The 21,689-nt window shown below is 41.1% G+C and overlaps 1 protein-coding gene across 2 annotated transcripts; it reads left to right on the top strand.

Annotated features, from left to right (window-relative positions):
* Window positions 1-459: 459 nt before the first annotated feature.
* Window positions 460-20,893, top strand: sema3e (sema domain, immunoglobulin domain (Ig), short basic domain, secreted, (semaphorin) 3E). Of its 2 annotated transcripts, none has more exons than XM_029434385.1 (17): window positions 460-913; window positions 9,413-9,573; window positions 9,852-9,911; window positions 10,307-10,426; window positions 12,510-12,603; window positions 12,855-12,971; window positions 13,280-13,422; window positions 13,517-13,631; window positions 14,323-14,392; window positions 14,475-14,619; window positions 14,948-15,173; window positions 15,415-15,506; window positions 15,952-15,993; window positions 16,333-16,499; window positions 16,950-17,017; window positions 17,313-17,446; window positions 18,565-20,893. In XM_029434385.1, exons 1-17 carry the CDS (start codon window positions 754-756, stop codon window positions 19,063-19,065), a joined length of 2,415 nt encoding a protein of 804 aa, XP_029290245.1. In that variant the 5' UTR covers window positions 460-753; the 3' UTR covers window positions 19,066-20,893. The 2 variants fall into 2 exon arrangements, with proteins under 2 accessions (XP_029290245.1, XP_029290244.1); XM_029434384.1 differs by having other exon boundaries at window positions 16,947-17,017.
* Window positions 20,894-21,689: the final 796 nt, after the last annotated feature.

Below are 21,689 nucleotides of genomic sequence, written 5' to 3'. Positions count from 1 at the left end.
AGGCATACCACGCCGTGGCAGGTGGCCTCTGCCCAGATCAGTAGCTGTGGGAGAAGCCATCTTAACTGACTCACTGAGGTTTGAGCTGTGGTTTGGATCCTCCCTGACCGTTGAAGCGTGAGCAGAGTTAGGAGAGCTTCACTTTCTTCCCCAGTGCAGAGGGACCGCACGCCAGGCACGAGGCTCCCCACTCCTCCCCTCTCCCACTCTGCCTTTTCCTGGGCTTCCGTCCAGAGAATGACTGGCTCCAGTGGACCCAAGAGGAAGAACGCAGTCTGAGGATACTGTATAGCAGCTTCAGCCCTGTCTGCCTGCTGGGACTCACACATGCACTGAGGTTTTACAAATCAGCTCCAGCACCTTCGTGGGATTCACAGATTTTTTTTTGTAATTTTTTTTTCTGTCATCAGATAAGAAAGACTGGGCATACAGACAGACAAACAAACAGACGGACTGACATATGGACAGAGAGCAGTGGGCACTGCGGCGTGAATGTAGCAACTGGACTTCTCTTCTCCGTGGTTACTAAGACCAAACAAGGATAACAGCCAGAGCACTATCCTGTCCACCGAGGTAGTGGGTGGATGCAGCTTTCATCACACTGCTATAGGGGAAAGCAGAGACTGTAAAGAAGCTGCGGAGATACATCTAGTTTATCCATATTGTGGTGATCGTCAGAAAATGGACTGTTACCTCCAAGTACACTTTTGTTGGATTGCTATCTCTTATTAAACACTGTTTGCAGGAACTTGCATGGTAAAGACTTCTTTGCATGGACTTTGCTGCCTGTGTTTAGTGGACTTGCAGGATTTCTGTGGAGTGTGTGTCTCAATGATGCTGCTGTATCTTATTCTGCTGGGCACGGCTCACACAGCCTCAAGCATCTACCCAAGGATACGGCTTTCCCACAAAGGTAAGACATGCCTAGTGTGTGCTTCCTTTATTGTGTTTAATCCACTTTGGCAACACATTGTTATGGTGCACAAGTGTTGCACCAATATAAAAGCAAAGACAGCCTTTCGGTGATGCAGCATAGTGTGTTAAACTGACAGGAATAGTTAATGCAGCCTCAACCACAATTGGCATTCTCTGTCAGTGCCTTCAGTGCAGGTGTAACAGGACTGAATTTTTTACACTCTACTCTCAATTTAGAGCAGTCTTCATGGCAGCATATGGTTGGTAGCACTAGCATTAGTTAAATTATTAGTTTAAAGTAGATTATGCATAATACAAGTGCACATATATTGTCAAAACAAGTAATGTCAGAGATGTGGCATCCTCTGTTGGTGAGTAAAACCACCAGAAGGTTATCATTACCATTTAATGAGATGGTCATTGAAGATGTGTGTTTAAGCCTAAAAGAAAAAGTATCCATGCAGGGTTGGTTCTGAAATCAGCTCTGACTTTGTGAAGTGTGTACTTTTTTCACTCACTGTTAATGATCAAGGAGCCTCTTGTAGTTTGTTTTGATTCCTCGGACATGCAGGCTGAGAATCCACAATATGGCTTTCTCTCATGCCATAGCTGCAGAGCGAAGGAGGTGGGGTTTTTATGGGAATGGATGAGGCTGTGTAAAAATGTTTGTGTGTGCCTGTTTACGTGTGTGTGGGAGTGTGTGATATGGATGTGCATGCACTGGTATGCGGAATGATCGTTGTGTATCTCTAGGACAATAATGGGGGTTTTATCTTTGCAGATAACACTCCTGAGTAAACATTAGCTTTTCCTCACAGTTTCTTTGATCTCTACAGAAACAGAAGGTGATGATTCCTCATAAGCCTGTTAGTCATGGTTGAATATAGGTGTGGAATTTGGATGGTCAATAACTCATATATAAATATGGTGCTGTGAGTCCATTATGAGAGAGAGTCTGGTTCATCAGTTACATCCGTGAGGAGGGTTTTCTGTAATATGATATGTACTGTATAATTTATTTCTCCCATTTTTGCATATGTATTACCATAAATAAGTAATTACAGTAAAACACACTTTTCCACTGAGACAAAATGGGAATTGAAGTAGAAATTGATTGCATTTTGAAAGACAAACTGACACATTGGCCCTTTTGTTAACAGTAATGCAATGTTTAAAAGTAAGCAGATCAGTGCTGATATGCTAAGTCGTAAATGCCACATCAATATTTGTTATGATCGTGACTAAGGTGCTGATGAATATCACCCAATTCATTAAAGGCCTGAGGGGAAAGCTGCTAGAGTGATTGACATTCCACCTTTCTCTCTCCTCTGATACATGTTCTGGCTAGCACAGAGGCTGACAGCGGCATGAAAAGACTGCAGTTGGATCCTATCATTATGGAATGAAAAACATCTAAGCTTAATATATGCCTCATGGGCTCTGTCAGTGAATTTTGCACACACCCTTAAATTCACACAAACTCATACACGCACACACACACACACGCACACGCACACACACACACACACACACACACACACACACACACACACACACACACACACACACACACACACATACACACACACATACACACACATGCACAGGCAGAATAGTGTGAATTCCAGACACGCCAATGACTTGGATGCAGTTCAGGGAGATGGAGAGGATGTAGTTTTAACTGTTCACCCTCAGGACTCCTAAGAAAATAGAAAATTAGGTATCAAAAAAGAGTGGAAAAACTAGATTCTACTCTTTGACAAAAAGTTTGATAGTGGGAAAATAAAAGTGAATAATATCAGTACGGGAATATGTTCAATCTGCTTTTGGTCACATAGGTAGATACCAAGTGTTGGATCAATAGAAATTTCAATAAAACGTTCTCCTTGTTTCTGGGAATAAATTCCTTTGGGCATATTATCATGTGTTTCAAGGATAACCTAACTCCCATCGGGGATGGATCTCTGCATGCTTTGATGTTAGCCACACCTCACACATGGTGTGGAATTATTATTTACTCCCTCTTTCATCTATTTCCCATCCTCTTGTCTAGACTTCTGGACCAGTGAAAATCCAAATGCATTTGATTCACTTTCATCCTAGTTATCCTTTCACTTGCTTACATCCCCAATTAACTCCAGTTCCAAAAGGTTGTTTGCCTAAATCACATGGAGTATTAAGTTACAATTACAGGCTCACAGCTGTATTTAGAAAGAATTTAACCTAATCTTTTAGTGTACAGCTTCCAAAGTCCTTAAATACAAGCAATTGCTTGGACTTTTGGCCAATTAAACTCCCTAAATTGTGGGTTATTATACCCAGAAATGCCCTACAGGGAGAAGTGCACACTAGGACAGAAAGTGTATTTTGTACTATTTCTTTGTGCCTTTGGACACAGATCCATGAAATTTGGATTTGAATCGTCCAAGGCTTTTGGCAGCAGCTTCAAATCTCCAGTCCTGTGGAGTGAAATGAGCTCTTCTTTTAGGACGAACCATCAATTCTGCTGCTAATGATGCTGTTAAGCAGCTAGCATGTGTCAGAGTCTCGACAGGCTGCAGATAGGTGGCTCTGCCTCTACAGCACTGTCATCATGCCTGGCTTGAGCTGTGGAGAATGTGATACCGCACTTTTCGTAATAGTGATGACCTAATCCGATCAAAGTCACTTCTAACAATTCTTCACTTCTGCATAGTTTGATATGTTTCATAGTTTGATATGTTGGCTAATTTAGTTAACTTTGCACTTACTTCTGAAGGTGAGGTTGACATTCAGTTCCTGTTGATTCAGTCATGTGTGTTATTTTCTATTCTGCAGTGTTTTTGGACAAATAAGGAGAATGCATTCCTGATTTACTGAAGCTTAAAGTTTCAACCCACACATATAATCAGTACCTTTCCAGAACTACTCTAGTAATGTGCACTTACAGAAACTATTATCTGATAAATAAATACATTATTCATAGCTGATAGAGTATGTGTGCTCTTTCTTCTGTTTGCAGCAAAACAAAATCAAAACCAAAAAAGACATTTTCACATAGCTGAAAAATAATACAAGTCAGCAGGTTATTATTGCAGTCAAGCTTGTCTCTCCTAAAAACATGTCTAAGTTAGGTAAAAGTGTTCATAAGAGCAGCTTTGGCAGACACACGGAATAACCCTTTTAACATTTCACAGAAATGTAATTGAGCAGGCATACCTTCAGCATGTCTACCAGAGATGTGTTTACTTAAAAGTCATAATCATTTAGTAAGGTATAAATATTTTTCTTCAGCAGGTCTGCGAAGGTGAATCAAGTTATCCGATGATGCTAAACTGTTCTGACAGGGTTAAAATGATACTGTATATGTTTGCTTGTATAAATAAATGCATGTTTTTTAACCTCTTTCAAACTCAACATTTACCTCATAGAAAATATAAACACAAGTTGGTAAAAGCACCTAACAGCTGGATTTACTCATACATGTATGTACAGTATATATGCATGTGTGTGATACTCTTCTAACACGACATTGAACGAGAATATAGGTGAGCACATTAACCGTTTCTTCTGCCAACTCATTGGTCAACAAATGCTAAATTCATTTATTTTCTCCAGCACTTACAGTAAAATTGTGACATTCAAGCACAAGGAACATAGACATGTGCATGTGTGAACACAAGGATTACTCAGGTAGCAATTACTGGGTGTATGAAACCCCCTTTGAGCTGTAATTTCAAACCTTCATCTCCTGACAAGAAGCACCTCTCTATATATTTTACAACCGTGAAATGATGTTGCTGTATATGACTGTTTTCTGAGGGTGAGATGGGGAATACCAGTATGGCCTAAAGTTGTGTCTGCTTGACATGAAATGACTAGGGGGATTTTCTTTTTCTTCATGTTTTTTATATAGAGCTAATGTGAAAAGTACCATTAACTTGCTTCCGCTTACATGAGCACCCTATAATTAACATTTACCACTTTGGATCATGGCCATAGGGCAGTCACAGACCTTATATCAAACAACTGGAAAATTGAGGTTATGGTGATGATTAGATAAAACACACCTTTTAGGTCAGCAAAGGAAAAAGGATATTTTCTAAAGCCCCTCCGCTCCTCACTCACCTCTCCCACCGTCTCGCTTTCTCATTTTGTCTGTGTACATCCCAGCGTCCTTTTTCGCTCCCATTGTGTTATGTGTGTGCTCTTCAGTTCATTACTGAGATGTCCGCAGGGGAAGGCAGCTGGTGAAACTCTAATATCCTTTCTGACCTTTTCCCGGTGAAGGGATCAGAAAGAGGAGATGAGCTAAGTGTGTGACCTGGGAAAGTAAGAGAAGTCACACAGATTGTTTGAGTCTTCAGAGAGTATGTCGCAATGATGTAAGAGAGGAAAGGGGGAAAGAGAATGGAGGATGACAAGTGAAGTGAGCACTTTAAGACACAGAAACACAAAGTAGATATTGCTTATTGTAGGCTGGCAGTTAAAAGCACAGCTTATTATTGTGTGATGCCAACTTGTGGGAGACAGAGAATAAACAGAAAGGTTCATCTAGAATAAGTAATGCACTAACAAATGCAACAAATAATCTATATTGAGGCTTGAATAAGTTCAGTGTGTTCTGCTACTTAAACAAATTGAGAAAACTTTTTTTTCCGTGCTGACGTTGCTTTAGATATTCCACACAAATTACTGTACATATGAAAATCATTATTAATCTCTATGAGGCTGTTGACATACAGTAAAGCTATGCATTGACCCATAGTAACCCACATCAATAACTAATTCATATCAGCTCTAAGATTATATACATGTGTGGTTGATCAGGTCACATACTTCATTACAGAGAAACATACGCTTCTCTCTCTGTCTCATCCTGCTCGGACACTCCATGTGGCTTTCATTTTGTACTCTTGACATCATTCCCCCCACACACACACACACAAGAGGATACGGGAACACAAGGCTGTATACCAGCTCCTGACCCAACCCCCAGTGGCTCCACAGTCTCAGGCCTCAACGGCACAAGGAGAACAGACTCCCTCCTTATTCTTCACCCCTTTAACTCCAGCCCACTCCAATCATTCTCTTTGTTTCTCTTTCAGCACAAGTCCCATAACTCAATAACTAAACCTATAGAGGCTTATTTCCCTGGAAACATGAGACTGCCTATCTCAAGTTTTATTGCTGATATGAAATGTGTGCTTAATATTGAAAGTATATTAAATTACGAAATCACATTTAAGTTGTGTTTTTAATTTTCCTGAGGAATGTTTTATATGAACTCCTGTTTGCATTTAACTTCGGCCAAGCATGAGTATGTTCCATCCTCCTGCCAAGTGACTTATAATCAGAAGTAGGTTGCTACTGCACGCACACACACCTACACACACTCACACACACACACACACACACACACACACACACACACACACACACACACACACACACACACACACACACACACACACACACACACACACACACACACATGTATTGTTCTGCCCTGGTGCAGTAAAACAGTGTTTCCATACAGGTATGAAGAAGAGATCACTAAGTTTATTTTGATTTCACTTAACCAAATCTTCTCGGCCATCTCTCAGCACCCCTCAGACAGCCGATGAAAGTGTCTGTCTTGAGGGAGTCCTTTTTCTCTCTGTTTTCCATTTGAAGTGGGATCACAGGAGGGGCCATGTGCCTGCCTGGCTCAGTTGTCAATGGAGAAACACCCGCCACTTCTTCCTCCTCTCAGTTCTTTAGCTGACGGCTAAGATGCAGATGGCATGAACAACTTGGAGAAGAGAGAGAGAGAGAGAGAGAGAGAGAGAGAGAGAGAGAGAGAGAGAGAGAGAGAGAGAGAGAGAGAGAGAGAGAGACAGACAGACAGACAGACAGAGAGAGAGAGAGAAAGGGGAATTGTGGGAATTCCCCCTTTTCCCTTCTTCAGTCTGAGTAGTGGCTGCAACTGTCTGTAACTAGTGCACATAATGACAGAGGAGAAACCTTTAAAACATCATTGTGCGCTTTGAAGCGTCTTACAGTGTGTCTTTGTAGTCACATCCACCAATTGTGCTTTATAGTAACTCTGTAATCATGTGTAATTTAGCCGATTTATCAACACCTTATTATACATATGATTATAGTTTCTTATCACTTGTATTTGCATTTGAATTGATGTTCTTTCTTTCTTTCTTTGACTCTTTCTTTCTTTCTTTGTCTCCTTCTTTACAGTTTCTAGATTCAAGCTGGTTATTGTTAGAGTTTCTTCCTCCTCCATGGAAACATTCCAGTTCAGAGTTGAACACTATACATCTAAAATATCATATTTACAATCATACTGATGTAAACAAAATTATAGGACGGAATGTATCTTTATTTTTGTTTGTGTGTGAGAGTAAGCGAGACAGCTAGAGCATATATGTGTGTGTGTGTGTGTGTGTGTGTGTGTGTGTGTGTGTGTGTGTGTGTGTCCATATAAATCAGCTGCCATTCATGAATATTAACAAAGACAAGTGAAAAGTAGACGGAAAAAAGTGTTTGGCTTATGGACTGTTTACTCCACCACTTTAAATAGCCGTCCACTTCTGTCTTCTAAATAAGTGGAAGCAGATTTTGACTTCACATAAAGAACGAGCTGATTGTTTGAGAGCCCGGCCTAACACTTGTAGAAACGTTGGAGTGGAATGTCAGAGGATTGCCCTTGATCCAAGTTGAGCTTAACTCAGAGGGGACTGCGAGGAGATAGAGGGGAGAGTGTGTGTGTGTGTGTGTGTGTGTGTGTGTGTGTGTGTGTGTGTGTGTGTGAGAGAGAGAGAAAAGGAGCTGCAAGTGTGTGTGGATTAGATAATTACAGGAAGCATGTCTGAGCCCTGGCAGAACACCGCTGCCACATCCCCTCAGTCTCTGCCACCTAACCACCCGAGATCTAATGCTACTCAAACAAACAGTCACTTGTCTCCAACATAGAAATCTTAATAGCAACCAAATATACAAAGTTACCCAATCCTCTGTGGATACCTAATCCCATGTTAAACAAACACAATTTATACGGAGTCAATGCTGTTGCTATGACTAATCTACAACATTTCGATAAACACTCTCCTTCTATCTTGGAGATCAAGTATCACTAAAAATATACAGATGCTAGGAAAACAAATCATACAATTGCCCCATGCTACTCCAGCATGTAGAGACATCTCAGTGTTATTTAAGGTAGCTGAACGTTTGGCATGGTATTACAATCATGCTGGGGGTCACCTTTTTGTTCTCCTCTCTTCATTTAAAGGGAGTTTTTTAAACACTAGTGCATGGATGGCCTAAAGCGTGCATGAAAGTAAAACAAATGGACAGAATGCAGCCTGTGTAATGCTAGTGCTATGAATCTGAACAAAAACCCTGGCTTGTCTACTTAAATCTGTCTGAGGTTTCAAAAGCTGTGCCAACACATACCAGATCCCCATTACTTCTTTGACAAGGACACCCTGTCCAACGCGGTCATGTGTTAATGAAAGTCCAGTGGGACCCAGAGGAAGTGCACACCTCTGGGGCTTTTGTACTTTTGTCCTTCACCCTCAATCTCTCCAGAAGCTTACAGAGAGCAGGTATAGAGGAGCCGCCTGTCAGGTTCAATCAGGCAGATACACCTGAGTGTGTTGCATGTGTGCATGCAAACTATCTGGTGCTCTGTGATCATTCTTATCAGTGTGTGTTTATATGTAATGACGTATCTGTCATGGTCCATTGCTTCCTTTTTAAAGTAGGATTGTGAATCACCTAAAGCAAGACTGACAGGGAGTGGTAACTGATCTCAAACTAATCTCTGATAAAGAGACTTGTTCCGTTTCCTGACTGATAAAACTGCTTCCTCCTGGTAAAAACGACGATAGACCATGCATTGCACATCAAATTCCCAGGATCAAATTCTCATTTCCCACTTCTTCTATCCCTGCTTCTGCAAAGTGCCCGTATGGTCAGTTCTCCCCTCAGTATTCTATAAAGCAAGTTCTTTGTGCGTACTAGTGCCTGGGAGGTCTGCTTTGTGCTGCCAGTACTCTTTATGCCTTATGAACCTGTAGTGATGATAAAAACAAGATGCTTTGTACACATAGAAGCGCAGCTAAATTGAATGAGAGGAGGCATACTGTAGGTGTTACATGAGAGCGAGAGATATGATGGAAAAGATAACCCTGCTGTTGCTCTTTGCCACTTCCTTGGGGAAGCTATGAATCGGAAACACATATTGCAATGTGCCCATGGCCCTGAGAGCAGTTGGGACTCAGACACAGGTTACTGGAGAAGTTAGAATCCCTTGAGGATGGGGTTTGGTCAACTTGTATCTTGTTGGTTAGTACAGACAAGAAGCAAGGTGAAGATTCATGTTTGAAATGAAATGAAAACTCTGTCTATCTTTCTATCTGTAGGGAGCTGAAACTGTTAAATTGCAGACTTCTATTGTGTTGCTATAAAAACATTGTTGTCTTAATCTCTCTGTGTGTGTGTGTGTTGTTGCCTGCAGAGCTTTGGCAGTTGAACAGGACCTGGGTGTTCCAGGGACATGGAGCGTCTCTTCAGCCCCAGACCATGCTGCTGGATGAGGGCCATGAGAGACTTTATGTTGGGGCCAAGAATACTCTCTTCTCCCTTAGCCTGGACCGAGTTAACACACACCACAGAGAGGTGGGCATGTTTCCATCACCCCCCTGCCTGTTAGGAAGTGAGACATGTTGAACTCACACACCCATAGGGCAATAGGTTAGCCAAACTGAGTGTGCATGTTTGCATCTTCATACGTCTGTGTTCAGTATGAAACTGTACTTTGACTGAGTTTTTTTAAATGGAAACTGAAAAGGTGGCATGATGTACAGTATGTATGTGCAAAATGTTTCATTAATGTTTTTTTATTTAGGTTAAATTAACGTTATTTTAAATATGAATTCAACTGAATTTTCTCACAGATCCAGTGGGCCAGTACAGAACCTCAGATTGAGGAGTGTCTGCTGAAGGGGAGGGAAAAGGTAAGGGACACCCATTACATGACTGCATACAAATATGTGTTCTCAACTGGGCATTGGTTTTATGGCTGAGATTGATTATCAAGGGAAAAGCTAAAGTGCTCAGTTGATAATGTGCATTAACTTGGCATTTATATAGTATCATTTATTTATTACAAGTAGATAGATCCATTAACGAGATAGATACTGCCAATATGTATGAGTGGATTCACATATCTCACTGTGTTCATTAACCTTTGTTTAACCTGAAGTATTTATGTTATTGATGAGGCGGTAAAAAGGCATAGCATTTTTCCAGTACACCTTTTTCTCAGCTTGGTCTCAATCAGTCTTTATGACCTCTAAGCCAACCACCCTCCTTCCCACCCACTGCTTCCTCTCTGTATCTCTTCCAACAGTCGGAGTGTGCTAACTACATCAAGGTTCTGCAACAGTACAACCAGACCCATTTGCTGGTCTGTGGAACAGGAGCCTTTAACCCCACTTGTGTCCTGATCAGAGTGGGACAAACAGGGCAGGTGAGTCCCAAAGACAGAATTATAGTTTTGTTTCACAACCAAATATGCAAATAGATTTAAAGGGTTCCTCCAGCTAGAGATCTTTTCAAAGCCAAAACAACACTTTGATATTACTTGAATGTTATAGTAATACATGGTGGGCATTTCTAATTATGCTATTTCTTTCTATGCCTGCTTTAAAAACAGTGGTTGCCTTTCTTGAGAACTATATTTTCACTGCAAAGGACTGGTAACAAAACAGATGATTATTCCAATGACAATGTTGCAGATTTTTTCATTATACAGTCAGTCGAATTTCCCATTGTGCTCCTTTAAACTACACTTTATTTTTCAGTTAGAGTAGCCAAAACATTCGTCACACAGTTTTGATGTTTTAGCTCCTATAAATGTTAGTACAGCTTGGACTGCTGTGTATCCTCCTAGAAACAACAAGGAGTGATGTGAGGGGTGGAGATGGAAAATACCGTTAATAAGAGAGGGTGGAGTTTTTGTTTTACTCAGAGGGACAGAGAATTATTTTGCATAAAGTTCTCATTTATATTGAAATAAGCTGACACCAATACTGTCCAGATAAACAGCAAGAAATGGCCAGGTGCTGCTTTCTGTAGGAACTTGTTTTAAGAGGTTAGTTTTAGACTAATGTTCTCTCACTCTGGGGTGTGTGTGTGTGTGTGTGTGTGTGTGTGTCTGCTGCAGGGGAGTGTTTTGCCTGCATACTGGTGTCCATGCAAAATTGCCCGCATCCATCTGTTCGAGCATGTTTGTCCACATTATGACACATATCTCCCAGATGTCAAACATGGAACAGTCCTCGGTGTGTGTGTGTGTGTGTGTGTGTGTGTGTGTGTGTGTGTGTCTTGGGTGTATTTAGAGCAGGAGGACGGGGGAAGGTTTCCACCCTGCATTCCAACACTGGTCCAGTAGGTCGACCAGGCCAGTCACACCATCCAAACAGGAACCAAACATCACTCATATCATTGGAATGCTCATAGAGTGAACACAACCAGGTCCATATAAACTACTTAATCTCACGCCCAATACTTGGTGTATGAGATGACATCTAGTCTACGATTAGCATCAAGCTTGTGTTGCATAGTATTTACATAATGATAAGCTATGATAGAACATACTCTTGCCATTCATCAAGACAATCTCTGAGTTACAACTCAAGTATTAATGCACCACGGGCCCAGACATTTAAAAAACAATGTAGAGTAAGATTATATTACCACTATTTATAATACTATTTTACCTATTTTCCTTTTGGTTTTGTTATTATATGATGGATGAGTTTAATTTAGAAACTGACTTCTGTTACAGTCATACACCGGGCGGTGGTCACAGCACAGCAGGCTTCCGTTGCTACTCATAAATCAATATATGACATCCCCTCTGATCTGCCTGTGACAGTCATAAACACTGTGGTGGCCCAAAAGATATGAGCTGTGGTTCTTTAGGGAGTTCAGGTTTTGTGTGTGTGTGTGTGTGTGTGTGTGTGTGTGTGTGTGTGTGTGTGTGTGTGTGTGTGTGTGTGTGTGTGCGTGTGTGTGTGTGTGTGTGTGTGTGTGTGCGTGTGTGTGTGTGTGAATTTGTGTGAATTTAAGGGTTTGTGATGGGGGGGGGGGGGGGTTATGTGTGTGTTTCTGCCACCTGCTGTGTGTGCATGACAATAAGATCAGAGGAATAGGGTAGTGAACTCTCTATGATGTAAGTGCAGAGAATCATTGGTTATACACATCCAGACAAAAATCCTTCATCTGGTCATCCATCACTCCCTGTCTCATCAATCTTTCTTTCTTCTTCTCATCCATCACTTTCTGATCCCTCGTCTCACTAAATTCACCTCTCTCTCTCTCTCTCTCTCTCTCTCTCTCTCTCTCTCTCTCTCTCTCTCTCTCTCTCTCTCTCTCTCTCTCTCTCTCTCTCTCCTACACACACCACCTCCTGGAGTTTGTCTGGATGTTGTTGAAGCTTTTTCAAGGGAACAGCTTTTGAGTGTGTGCTAACTGTATTCATATTCAAGCATATGTTTGTATGAATAACTATGACTGTATCTGTGTTGTGTGTTGTGTGTTGTTCTTAGGGCAGGCTGTTTGCTCTTGAAGAAGACAGTATCATGAGTGGAAGAGGACGCTGCCCGTACGACCCCAATAGTCCCTGTACGTCTACTCTCTCCAGTAAGACACTGCTCACTCTATCACTCACCACATCACCATAAACTGAGCTTGAAGCGTGCTCACTTTGTTGACCTGTAACCAGTCAATACTGCCACCTTGTGGTCTGTTTTCATGTCTGTATTTCAATCACAGTAAAATGGTTTTCACATTTTCTAACATATGCATTGTTATTAACTGGGGTTTTGTGTGTGTGTGTGTGTGTGTGTGTGTGTGTGTGTGTGTGTGTGTGTGTGTGTGTGTGTGTGTATTAGGAGGAGAGCTGTATATTGGCCTGTATACTGACTACTGGGAGAATGATGGTGCTTTCTGTCGACTTAACAACCAGACCTACACCCGCACTGAAAGAGACGACAGACAGCAACTCAATGGTTGGTGTACAATATTACAGGAACATTATCTACCTTTAAATGCAAGGGATTGCAACTTGTATTGGTAACAAATCCTAAGTATGTTTTCAAAAATATATCAAAAGTAGGTGACGGTGTGCAATTTAGATGCTATTCACATGACAAATATTCAATTATGATTCCGACAACAAAATCCTAAATGAGCATGCATTTGAAATGAACAGCTTATAATATGGTAACACTATTGCATACCTCCACTACATAACCGTTTTTTAAATTTACTTACTTTAAATTTCCAAGCCTTTTGTGACAATTTTTTCTCCCTACAGAACCTAAATTTGTGGGGTCAGCAGTTATTCCTGACAACGATGACAGGGATGATGATAAAGTTTACTTGTTCTTCACTGAGCGAGAGATGGATGCTGAGGGAATGAACAAGGCGGTGTATACTCGAGTTGGGCGAGTCTGTGCGGTGAGAATGCCAATGCAGTAGAAATATTTCTGGCCGTTATCCAGCCAAAGCCAAAGTACTGAACTCACTTTCTATATCTGCCGTCATCCCTCAGAATGACCAGGGAGGACAGAGAATGCTGGTGAATCGCTGGAGCTCCTTCCTGAAAACTCGTCTTATCTGCTCTGTGGCTGGACCGAATGGCATTGATACACACTTTGATGAACTTGGTGGGGCAAAACAAGGAAACTCTTTACATGTCATTTTATTGACTAATTGTTGAACGTTGAGGTTTCTATGCTTCTCAGTAATGTACACATTTGCATCTACTGTCCTCAAGATTTGGAGAGCCACTGTGGTATTAAGGATTGGTGTTACATTGTGTGTATGACCTGCAGTAGTGGTAACCAATATTTAGTAGCAAAGCAACACACTTGGCAATGTTTCTATAAGATGTAGCTACAGACAGTAAAGCTCCATTAAGTGTCTTCAATGTATTACCATTTATTTTGAGTCGCTAAGTATTTAATTAAAGGGGAAAATAAATTAAAGGTGATCTTTGAAACCCACGAAACAAGGCTTACTGCTGTTTTGAAGATATTTTTTAAATCCACAAAGACTCTTTTATCCATCTGGAGGAGAAACATATCCATCCGCCTGCTACAGGATAAGAAATATTTTAACTAATATTTTAAATAAGTATTCTTTAGACCTTGAATTTAAAAAGCTCCCAATTGACTGTCTGTACTTTAACAAGCAGTCCATTACAGCTCTGTGAAGCTGTAACTTTAGCACAGCAGCTTTGAGTTAAATGCTCATTTCAGCTTGCTAGCATGCCCACAATGACGTCGCTAACACACTGATGATACCATGTTCACCGTGTCAAATGTCAACGGCTAATTTCCGCGTTCTGTGTTTCAGAGGATGTGTTTGTGCTCAAGAACAAGGATGGGAAAAACCCAGAAATCTTTGGCCTCTTTAGTACAACAAGGTGAGTGGTGGTGGATGTCGGCATTTCAATAAAGTCACAATTTTACTATCCATCAAATCAATATTCAAACCTTCTTTTGCAGTGCGGTGTTTAAAGGCTATGCGGTGTGTGTCTATCACATGGATGATATAAGAGCAGCCTTTAATGGTCCATTTGCTTACCGAGAGAGACCTGAGCATCACTGGACACCTTATGAGGACAGAGTGCCGTACCCTCGACCTGGATCTGTGAGTATTAAAGTCTGAATAAAGCATTGTTTATCAGATGTTGTTTCTTGATGCACCAACATTTTGCATTCGCAGCACTCTCCATTAGACTGTGTCCATGACTGAGGTCCTTTGGGAGGGACAGTGTTGAGAGCATGTAGGACAGCTCGGGTGAATGTCAGCACTGTTGTAGCTTCCTCAGCAGGTCACACAGGGACAGACTGAGCGAGACTAAAGCATGTCAGCTTTTTTTCCTACACTTCATAAAAGGCCAATGCAATCAATGCCCCTCCTCTGTCTCTGTAATTCCTATACTCCCTCCATTTCTGTCACTCCATCTCTTTAACAGTGTGCCAGTAAAGTGAACGGCGGTGGCTTCGCCAGCTCTAAGGAGTTTCCTGATGAGGTTTTGCGGTTTGTGCGTTCTCATCCTGTGATGTATCGTCCAGTCCTTCCCCAGCATCGAAGACCTGTGCTGCTGCAGACAGAGCCAGGCAGAAGAAAGCTGACCCAGATCGCTGTGGACAGAGTCCAAGCCCAGGATGGACACTACCATGTTCTCTACATCGGCACTGGTACACACACTGTGAAGAAATCTATTGTGCTTTATCCTGAATGCCATATGCATGTACTATTGGCAAAATAAAAGATAAACAGGAGATACTCTGAACATTAGGGTGCACAAACACCCTTTTTGCCATGAGATTTTTCATGTATTCAAATAGTTGTTATGTAAAATTAAACCCTCACATTTTGAAGAATGTTATGTCATTACCTGTAAAACTTTTTTTTATAAGTAACAATGTCTTCTATTAGACGACTCAGTGGTGTTGAAAGTTATCACCATCTACAACAAAGAGACAGACTCTATGGAGGAGGTGCTGCTGGAAGAGCTGCAAGTATTCAAGGTATTCTATTTTTAGTTACAAAATGTGAAAGCAAAGTAGACTTTGTAACTAAGCAAATTCTGCATTTTATTGCATACAAATAACAGTCCATCATTGTTGCAGTTATGGAATATGCAAGTTTGTTTTAAAATCACTGATTGCTGATTAGATTCCTTTCCATCATCAGAGGGGCGCATGTATGATAGAGCAGCAGGCCTGCTGTGAGAGATCTTGAATGATTTGATATATCAATGGTACTTATATCAGTTATATTTGAAAACTAGTCTGCAAGCGGTTGCCATTTTAATTAAGGCCTGATTTGGGATGGATGGAAGTATGACGGAGGGCCTCCAGTCCAGTGACAAATAACTTTATGTCAGCTCTTGTTACTTTATGCTTATAGCACATGATGAACCACTAATTCAACTTCATTTTCAAATAACTGTAACACGTTTCCTGTTTGCAGGTGCCAGCACCAATAAGAGAGATCATAATATCACCTAAAAGGGTAAGTGGACCATATGAATCCCTATATCTTGTTTATTCATGCAATTCTAATTTTTAGCCACAAGATGTTAACATTGGAACACTTTTCATTACTTTGTATTGATATCATTTACATGTAATGTTGCCTCCTTGTGACCATATAACCCAATCCATTGGGTAAAGACTATAGCATATTTACTGTATAGATATATATATATATATATTGTGTGTGTATATATATATATATATATATATATATATATATATATATATATATATATATATATATAAATAATAAAGATAAAAGTGGATTCCAATTTAACTGCCTTTATACTAATTGTCCATGCTGTTGGGTCCACAGCAACAGCTGTATGTGGGGTCAGAGGTGGGTGTGGCCCAGGTCAGACTGCATCAGTGTGACCTCTATGGCTCAGAATGTGCTGATTGTTGTCTGGCCAGAGACCCGTACTGTGCCTGGGATGGTATCACCTGCTCCAGATATTACCCTGCTGGAGCCTACACCAAAAGGTAACAGCACACACACACTGAGACTCCCTGCAGATGTGTGTGTGTGTGTGTGTGTGTGTGTGTGTGTGTGTGTGTGTGTGTGTGTGTGTGTGTGTGTGTGTGTGTGTGTGCGCGTGTGTGTGTGTGTGTGTGTGTGTGTGTGTGTGTGTGTGTGTGATATCAGCTGTTAACACCTGTACCAGCACTTCTGTTACATCATAGCATCTTGCTCTGAATGTCACAATGCTCTGATGCTGGTTTGCTCAGTCATTATCACAGGCTCTGAGAGACATCACAGCCAGGTGTTGTGTAATTCCTATCAGTATGCAATTGATCACCCTCTCCCTTGTTCTATCTTTTCTCTCTCGTTCTCCCTCTTTGATTTTTTCCTCTTTCCTTTCAACCATCTCTCACACTTCCATCACATGTTCAAAATGACTCTCTCTACTTCCCTGGTTCTCATCTCAGCAGACGATTCAGGCGGCAGGATGTTCGCCATGGCAACGCCGTCCAGCTGTGCAATGGGCTGCAAATTGATGGTTAGTGTATAAAATGAGTGTGATGTGTGTGTGCATGGGCATGCTTGTGTGTATTTACTGGTATGAAAAGAAATGTAAAGGGAAATATACAGTTCTCCCGAAACGCTTGAAGCAATATGAAAAAATATGAACTGTTCATGTGTGATTGCAGTTGGATGTAAGAGGTTAGTTTGCTTCCACTGAGGCGATAGATTGGTCTATTCTATTTTTGTCAGCTAATGAAAGGTCACGTCAGTTCATTGCAATCTCTTGTCGCTCACTATCTTTTATGATGTTTGTGTGTGTGTGTGTGTAGATGAGCAACGGCCTAGATCTGAGGAGAGGCTTGTGTACGGTGTGGAGAGCAACAGCACATTATTGGAGTGTGTCCCTAGATCACTTCAAGCTAAGGTCCTCTGGCTCTTACAGAAAGATGGAGAGAAACACGAGGTGAGTTTTATAAAAAAACAATACAAGAAAAACATACAAACGTAAACATACTAAACATATATTACACGACAAACACAGACATGAAAAGTGCATAAAAGGTAGCACCAGTAGGCGATTTGTTAATTTGTTGACAGGGAGGACTGAACCGATTTGTTTCGTTCACCCACGATTTGCGAACCATCCCACGAACAACTCTTTTGGTTCTGTATTTTTTAATATCCCACCACACCACCTTGCCGTCTGCTACTTCATCGCCACTGACAGTGCCATGGATTGATCAATACACAGCAGAGGTTTAGATTACTGATATTTCAGAGCCATGGTGGGATATAGATTCTAACTTGCACAAACCTCAGTCAGATAAAGGATCAATGAGTCAGGCAGACAAGACTAACATATTCAACTTAACAACCCCTCTACCCTGTACTCTCTCTTCTACTAGGGGACTGAGAGGGGGGATGGCAGGTTAATAAGGGGCATGCGTTTTAGTCATTTTGCTATCAATGTGGATGGCATACCACCTCCAATTGCCTCCTGGGTAGCACAGTGGTGTATAAAGGCTCATTTAACCTAAATCATATTTTGCCACTTACTCCTATTGTGCACACCCCTTCCAAAATTAACTTCTGGCCAGGCATAGTTTGGGTTTGATTGAGATTTCTGCAGCTACTTCAGTGCAATTGACATTTACATAGTGAGGTTTGTGGACTATCCCAAGTAACTGGAACATTGTTACTGGAAAAAGTTGTCTGGAGTTTATATTTTATTTTTCAACGATTACACCACAAACCAAAATGTATTTTATATATTGTAAGTCATAGCCATAATTCTCAAAACCTTGGTAAATAGATTTAAATGTTTATATCTTGAACATTTCCATTGAAAGACTATATTAAAACATGCATTTTATAGAAACCTGGGATGGCTACATACCTCATAGAACCTTAAGTACAGAAGCCAAGGTATTGAGTGACCTGTTGACGTTCTACCATTCCTTAATTTATCCTTTAGTTCTGTAGATCCCTCTTGGGAGAAGAACGAATGCAGCAGCAGTGCAAATGTCTGAATTGCTAGACTTGAATAATGGCTACATCAATGGCTTTTTTACCTCCATGTAGGTTCGAGGTGATGAGCGGGTTATCATGACCCCCCACGGGCTGCTGTTTTTACGAGTGAGAAGCTCCGATGCTGGTGTGTACGTGTGCCAGACTGTGGAACATGGATATGTGCATACATTATTACATATCTCTCTACAAGTGCTCAGAGGGGAGAGAGTGGAGTCAGCGATCCACAGGGCTAATGATGCGGACAGAGAGAAAGCTGCAGCTCCATGTCACATCTCCATGGACCCCCCACCAGGCCCCAGCATCAGCCCCAGGGCTCTGGTGCCATCCTCAGTCCCAGGCCCCCACTCCAAGCTGTGGTACAAAGAGTTTCTCCATCTGATTGGCTACGGAGATGCCCAGAGAGTAGAGGAGTACTGTGAGAGAGTCTGGTGCGCCGATAAAAAACGTAAAAAGACAAAAAGAAGGTATGTCCCTTCGGGTGGCGAGAAAAGAGGGAAAGGGAGAGGAGAGGAGAACTCCCACCGAGTGCCCAGGCAAACATTAGACACCTGAGGAGAACAGAGATTGACTGCACACACACACACTCACACACACACACACACACACACACACACACACACACACACACACACACACACACACACACACACACACACACACACACACGTACAGACACATGCACAGTCTAAAGGTCAGACTCACTCAGTGTTTGCATCATGTAAAATGTTTCAACTTTGCTTTCAACATAAGCAGTAACAGAAAAACAACAGTAGCAGGCCGTCTAGTTATTGTAGCTACATTACACATCACTCTGTAGTTTGACTGTGATATTTCCATTTAAAAGCAACATTTTGCCCTTTTTGTGTGTGGTACTGATTATGTGGTGCAGACCCTGGGTAAATACTATAAACGTCAGCGTCAGAGCAATGCAGAGGCCCTGGGAGGAGATGGACGACTGTGTGTTGCCTCTGATCTGAAGAAGCAGAATATGATATTTAAACTCCTGTGGACTGACCCAGCCCAACCCAGCTGTCCATCCAAACACATACAGAGACTGCTACACTAAACCTGTGCCTCACCTCTCATGCAATGGCTCTATATGACAAACTCTTACTGTATCTATTATGAGAGAAAACTATGTTAAAGGTAATGGCCTTCTAATCTTTTTTTGGTACTATTTTAACTTATTTTCGTGGTCTCTACTTTGAGTTCTGTATTTGTTTTTTAGATGTCATAAACTGGAAAATATAGTGTTGTTGTTTTTGTACAGTGAAAAATGCCTTGAGCTTTATGATACTGCTAATTTGATTATAATGTGGTCACAGCTTTGGTGTGTGTGGTTATAATGGCCACAATGCATACATTAATATGTTGCAATGCCACTATTATGGATATTTGAGGCATGTTTTAATTATAATTATGCCCTCAATGGAAATGATCATTATTTAAGCACTTGTGAAAAACTGTTAATGTAGATTAAAAGTGGTCCGATCAGTATATAATATTGTTATTGTAAGTGTCTACATTTACATTTACACAATGGGATCAAATGTACCAACAGTATTGTGTGTATTGTATATTGTATTTATCTAAAATTCAGGGTGGTCTTTGTGTGCACATCTGGTAACTATATTCTATATGTATTCAGAAAGTCACCGTTCTCTGCTGGCTGCTCCCGACTCTTTCTCTTTTTCTCTCTCTTTTACTCCTTCTCCCTATTTCTGTCTATTACACCCTCCTCCCCCTTCATCACGTGCACCTCACCCCTCACCCCTCCTTTTGGTTGTCTCTAACAATGTTGCAGATGGGATTCATAAATACCCCAGCAATGTAGAACACAACATTTCCCTCAGAAGAAAAAAAGACCAAAAAATGTTAGGGTGACCATCCAAGCATGCTTTTCTTAAAACTGATCAGCGTCATGGATATTCAGTTAATCCTGAGAAATATCAAACAATCAAATGTTTAAAGTAGTACAATAGTAAATGTGGTGGTTGTGCTAACAATACAGTCTGGAGGATCAGCACTTTTTCTATGCCGTGCCTTATTTATCCCCTAATTGTGTCACTTTAGAGTGTTGTCCTTGTTGTATTCCACATATTCATAATGGGATAAAAGCAAATGTTGAATATTTTTTCAATTTAGAGTTTCGACTTAGATTAAACATGTTGTGTCTGCTATACCCCTTATAAATACCGGACATAAAAAAAAAATGAACCATCCTTTCCTGGTGTCACCACAGTGGTTTAGCCATCAATAATGACATAGTATACTCAGTATACTCAGTCCACACACACACACACACACACACACACACACACACACACACACACACACACACACACACACACACACACACACACACACACACACACACACACATAATGGGCCAATGAAACTGAAAGAAAGAGTTAGGGAGAGAGAGGGAGAGCTGTGTGCAGTAGGCACTAATTAAAATGATTATGTTATTAATATTAAAACACACATTTCCATAAGAATTTAATGGTTTCATTTTCTTTGATCGGGCAAATACTGTAAACATTATATCAAAAAGGTTGCTTTGTTTCCTAATATTGTATTTGAATATGCCATGTGCTGTTTAAGTACACAATCGAATACCACCAGTAAGGACTGGTAATGATTTATTTTTTCTCAACGTGAGCTGCCCACGAGGACACCATACTCATTCATATTCTGTCTCGGCCTACCTGAGCGGGTGGGGTGCTGAAGGCATTTCAGAATGGTTCATGCTACTGATTTATTCCACATGGCTACCATAGCAACAGGCTTTGAACCAGTACAGCTCCCCTCCTCATCAAAGCTCTCTCCCTCTCTCTCTCTCGGTCAAGTTTTAACACTGTTATTCTGGCCCCTGGGTCCCCAGTTGTCCCTGTGGCCACTCATAGATCACACTCTGATGTATGAGACTGGGCCTTTTAGTTCAGATTAAAAGTGGCTTCTTTTCTTCTCGGACTGAAGCTGGCATTTTCCTTCTGGATCGAACTTCTGACCCCTCAGAGAGATGCCATTTGGGAAAAAGATACAAAAATAGACATGAGTCTGGAGCTGCACGTATTTTCTTCTAGACATCATACATTTCAAGGTTCAAGAGGCCAATTTGATGTAATGACATGCTATAAATCCATTGATTGATCTACAAAGGTATTAAAAGGTCA

The sequence above is a fragment of the Cottoperca gobio genome, chromosome 6 (assembly GCF_900634415.1).
Source record: "Cottoperca gobio chromosome 6, fCotGob3.1, whole genome shotgun sequence".
NCBI classification, from domain to species: domain Eukaryota; kingdom Metazoa; phylum Chordata; class Actinopteri; order Perciformes; family Bovichtidae; genus Cottoperca; species Cottoperca gobio.
This window is presented reverse-complemented; position numbering and strand designations above follow the sequence as displayed.

Bases quoted from the DNA above. Each gene is read 5' to 3' on its own strand.
- sema3e (XM_029434384.1), top strand. From the start codon at position 754: ATGGTAAAGACTTCTTTGCATGGACTTTGCTGCCTGTGTTTAGTGGAC. The intron at 914-9,412 runs GTAAGACATGCC...TGTTGCCTGCAG, and splicing joins GATACGGCTTTCCCACAAAG to AGCTTTGGCAGTTGAACAGG. The intron at 12,972-13,279 runs GTTGGTGTACAA...TTCTCCCTACAG, and splicing joins CGACAGACAGCAACTCAATG to AACCTAAATTTGTGGGGTCA.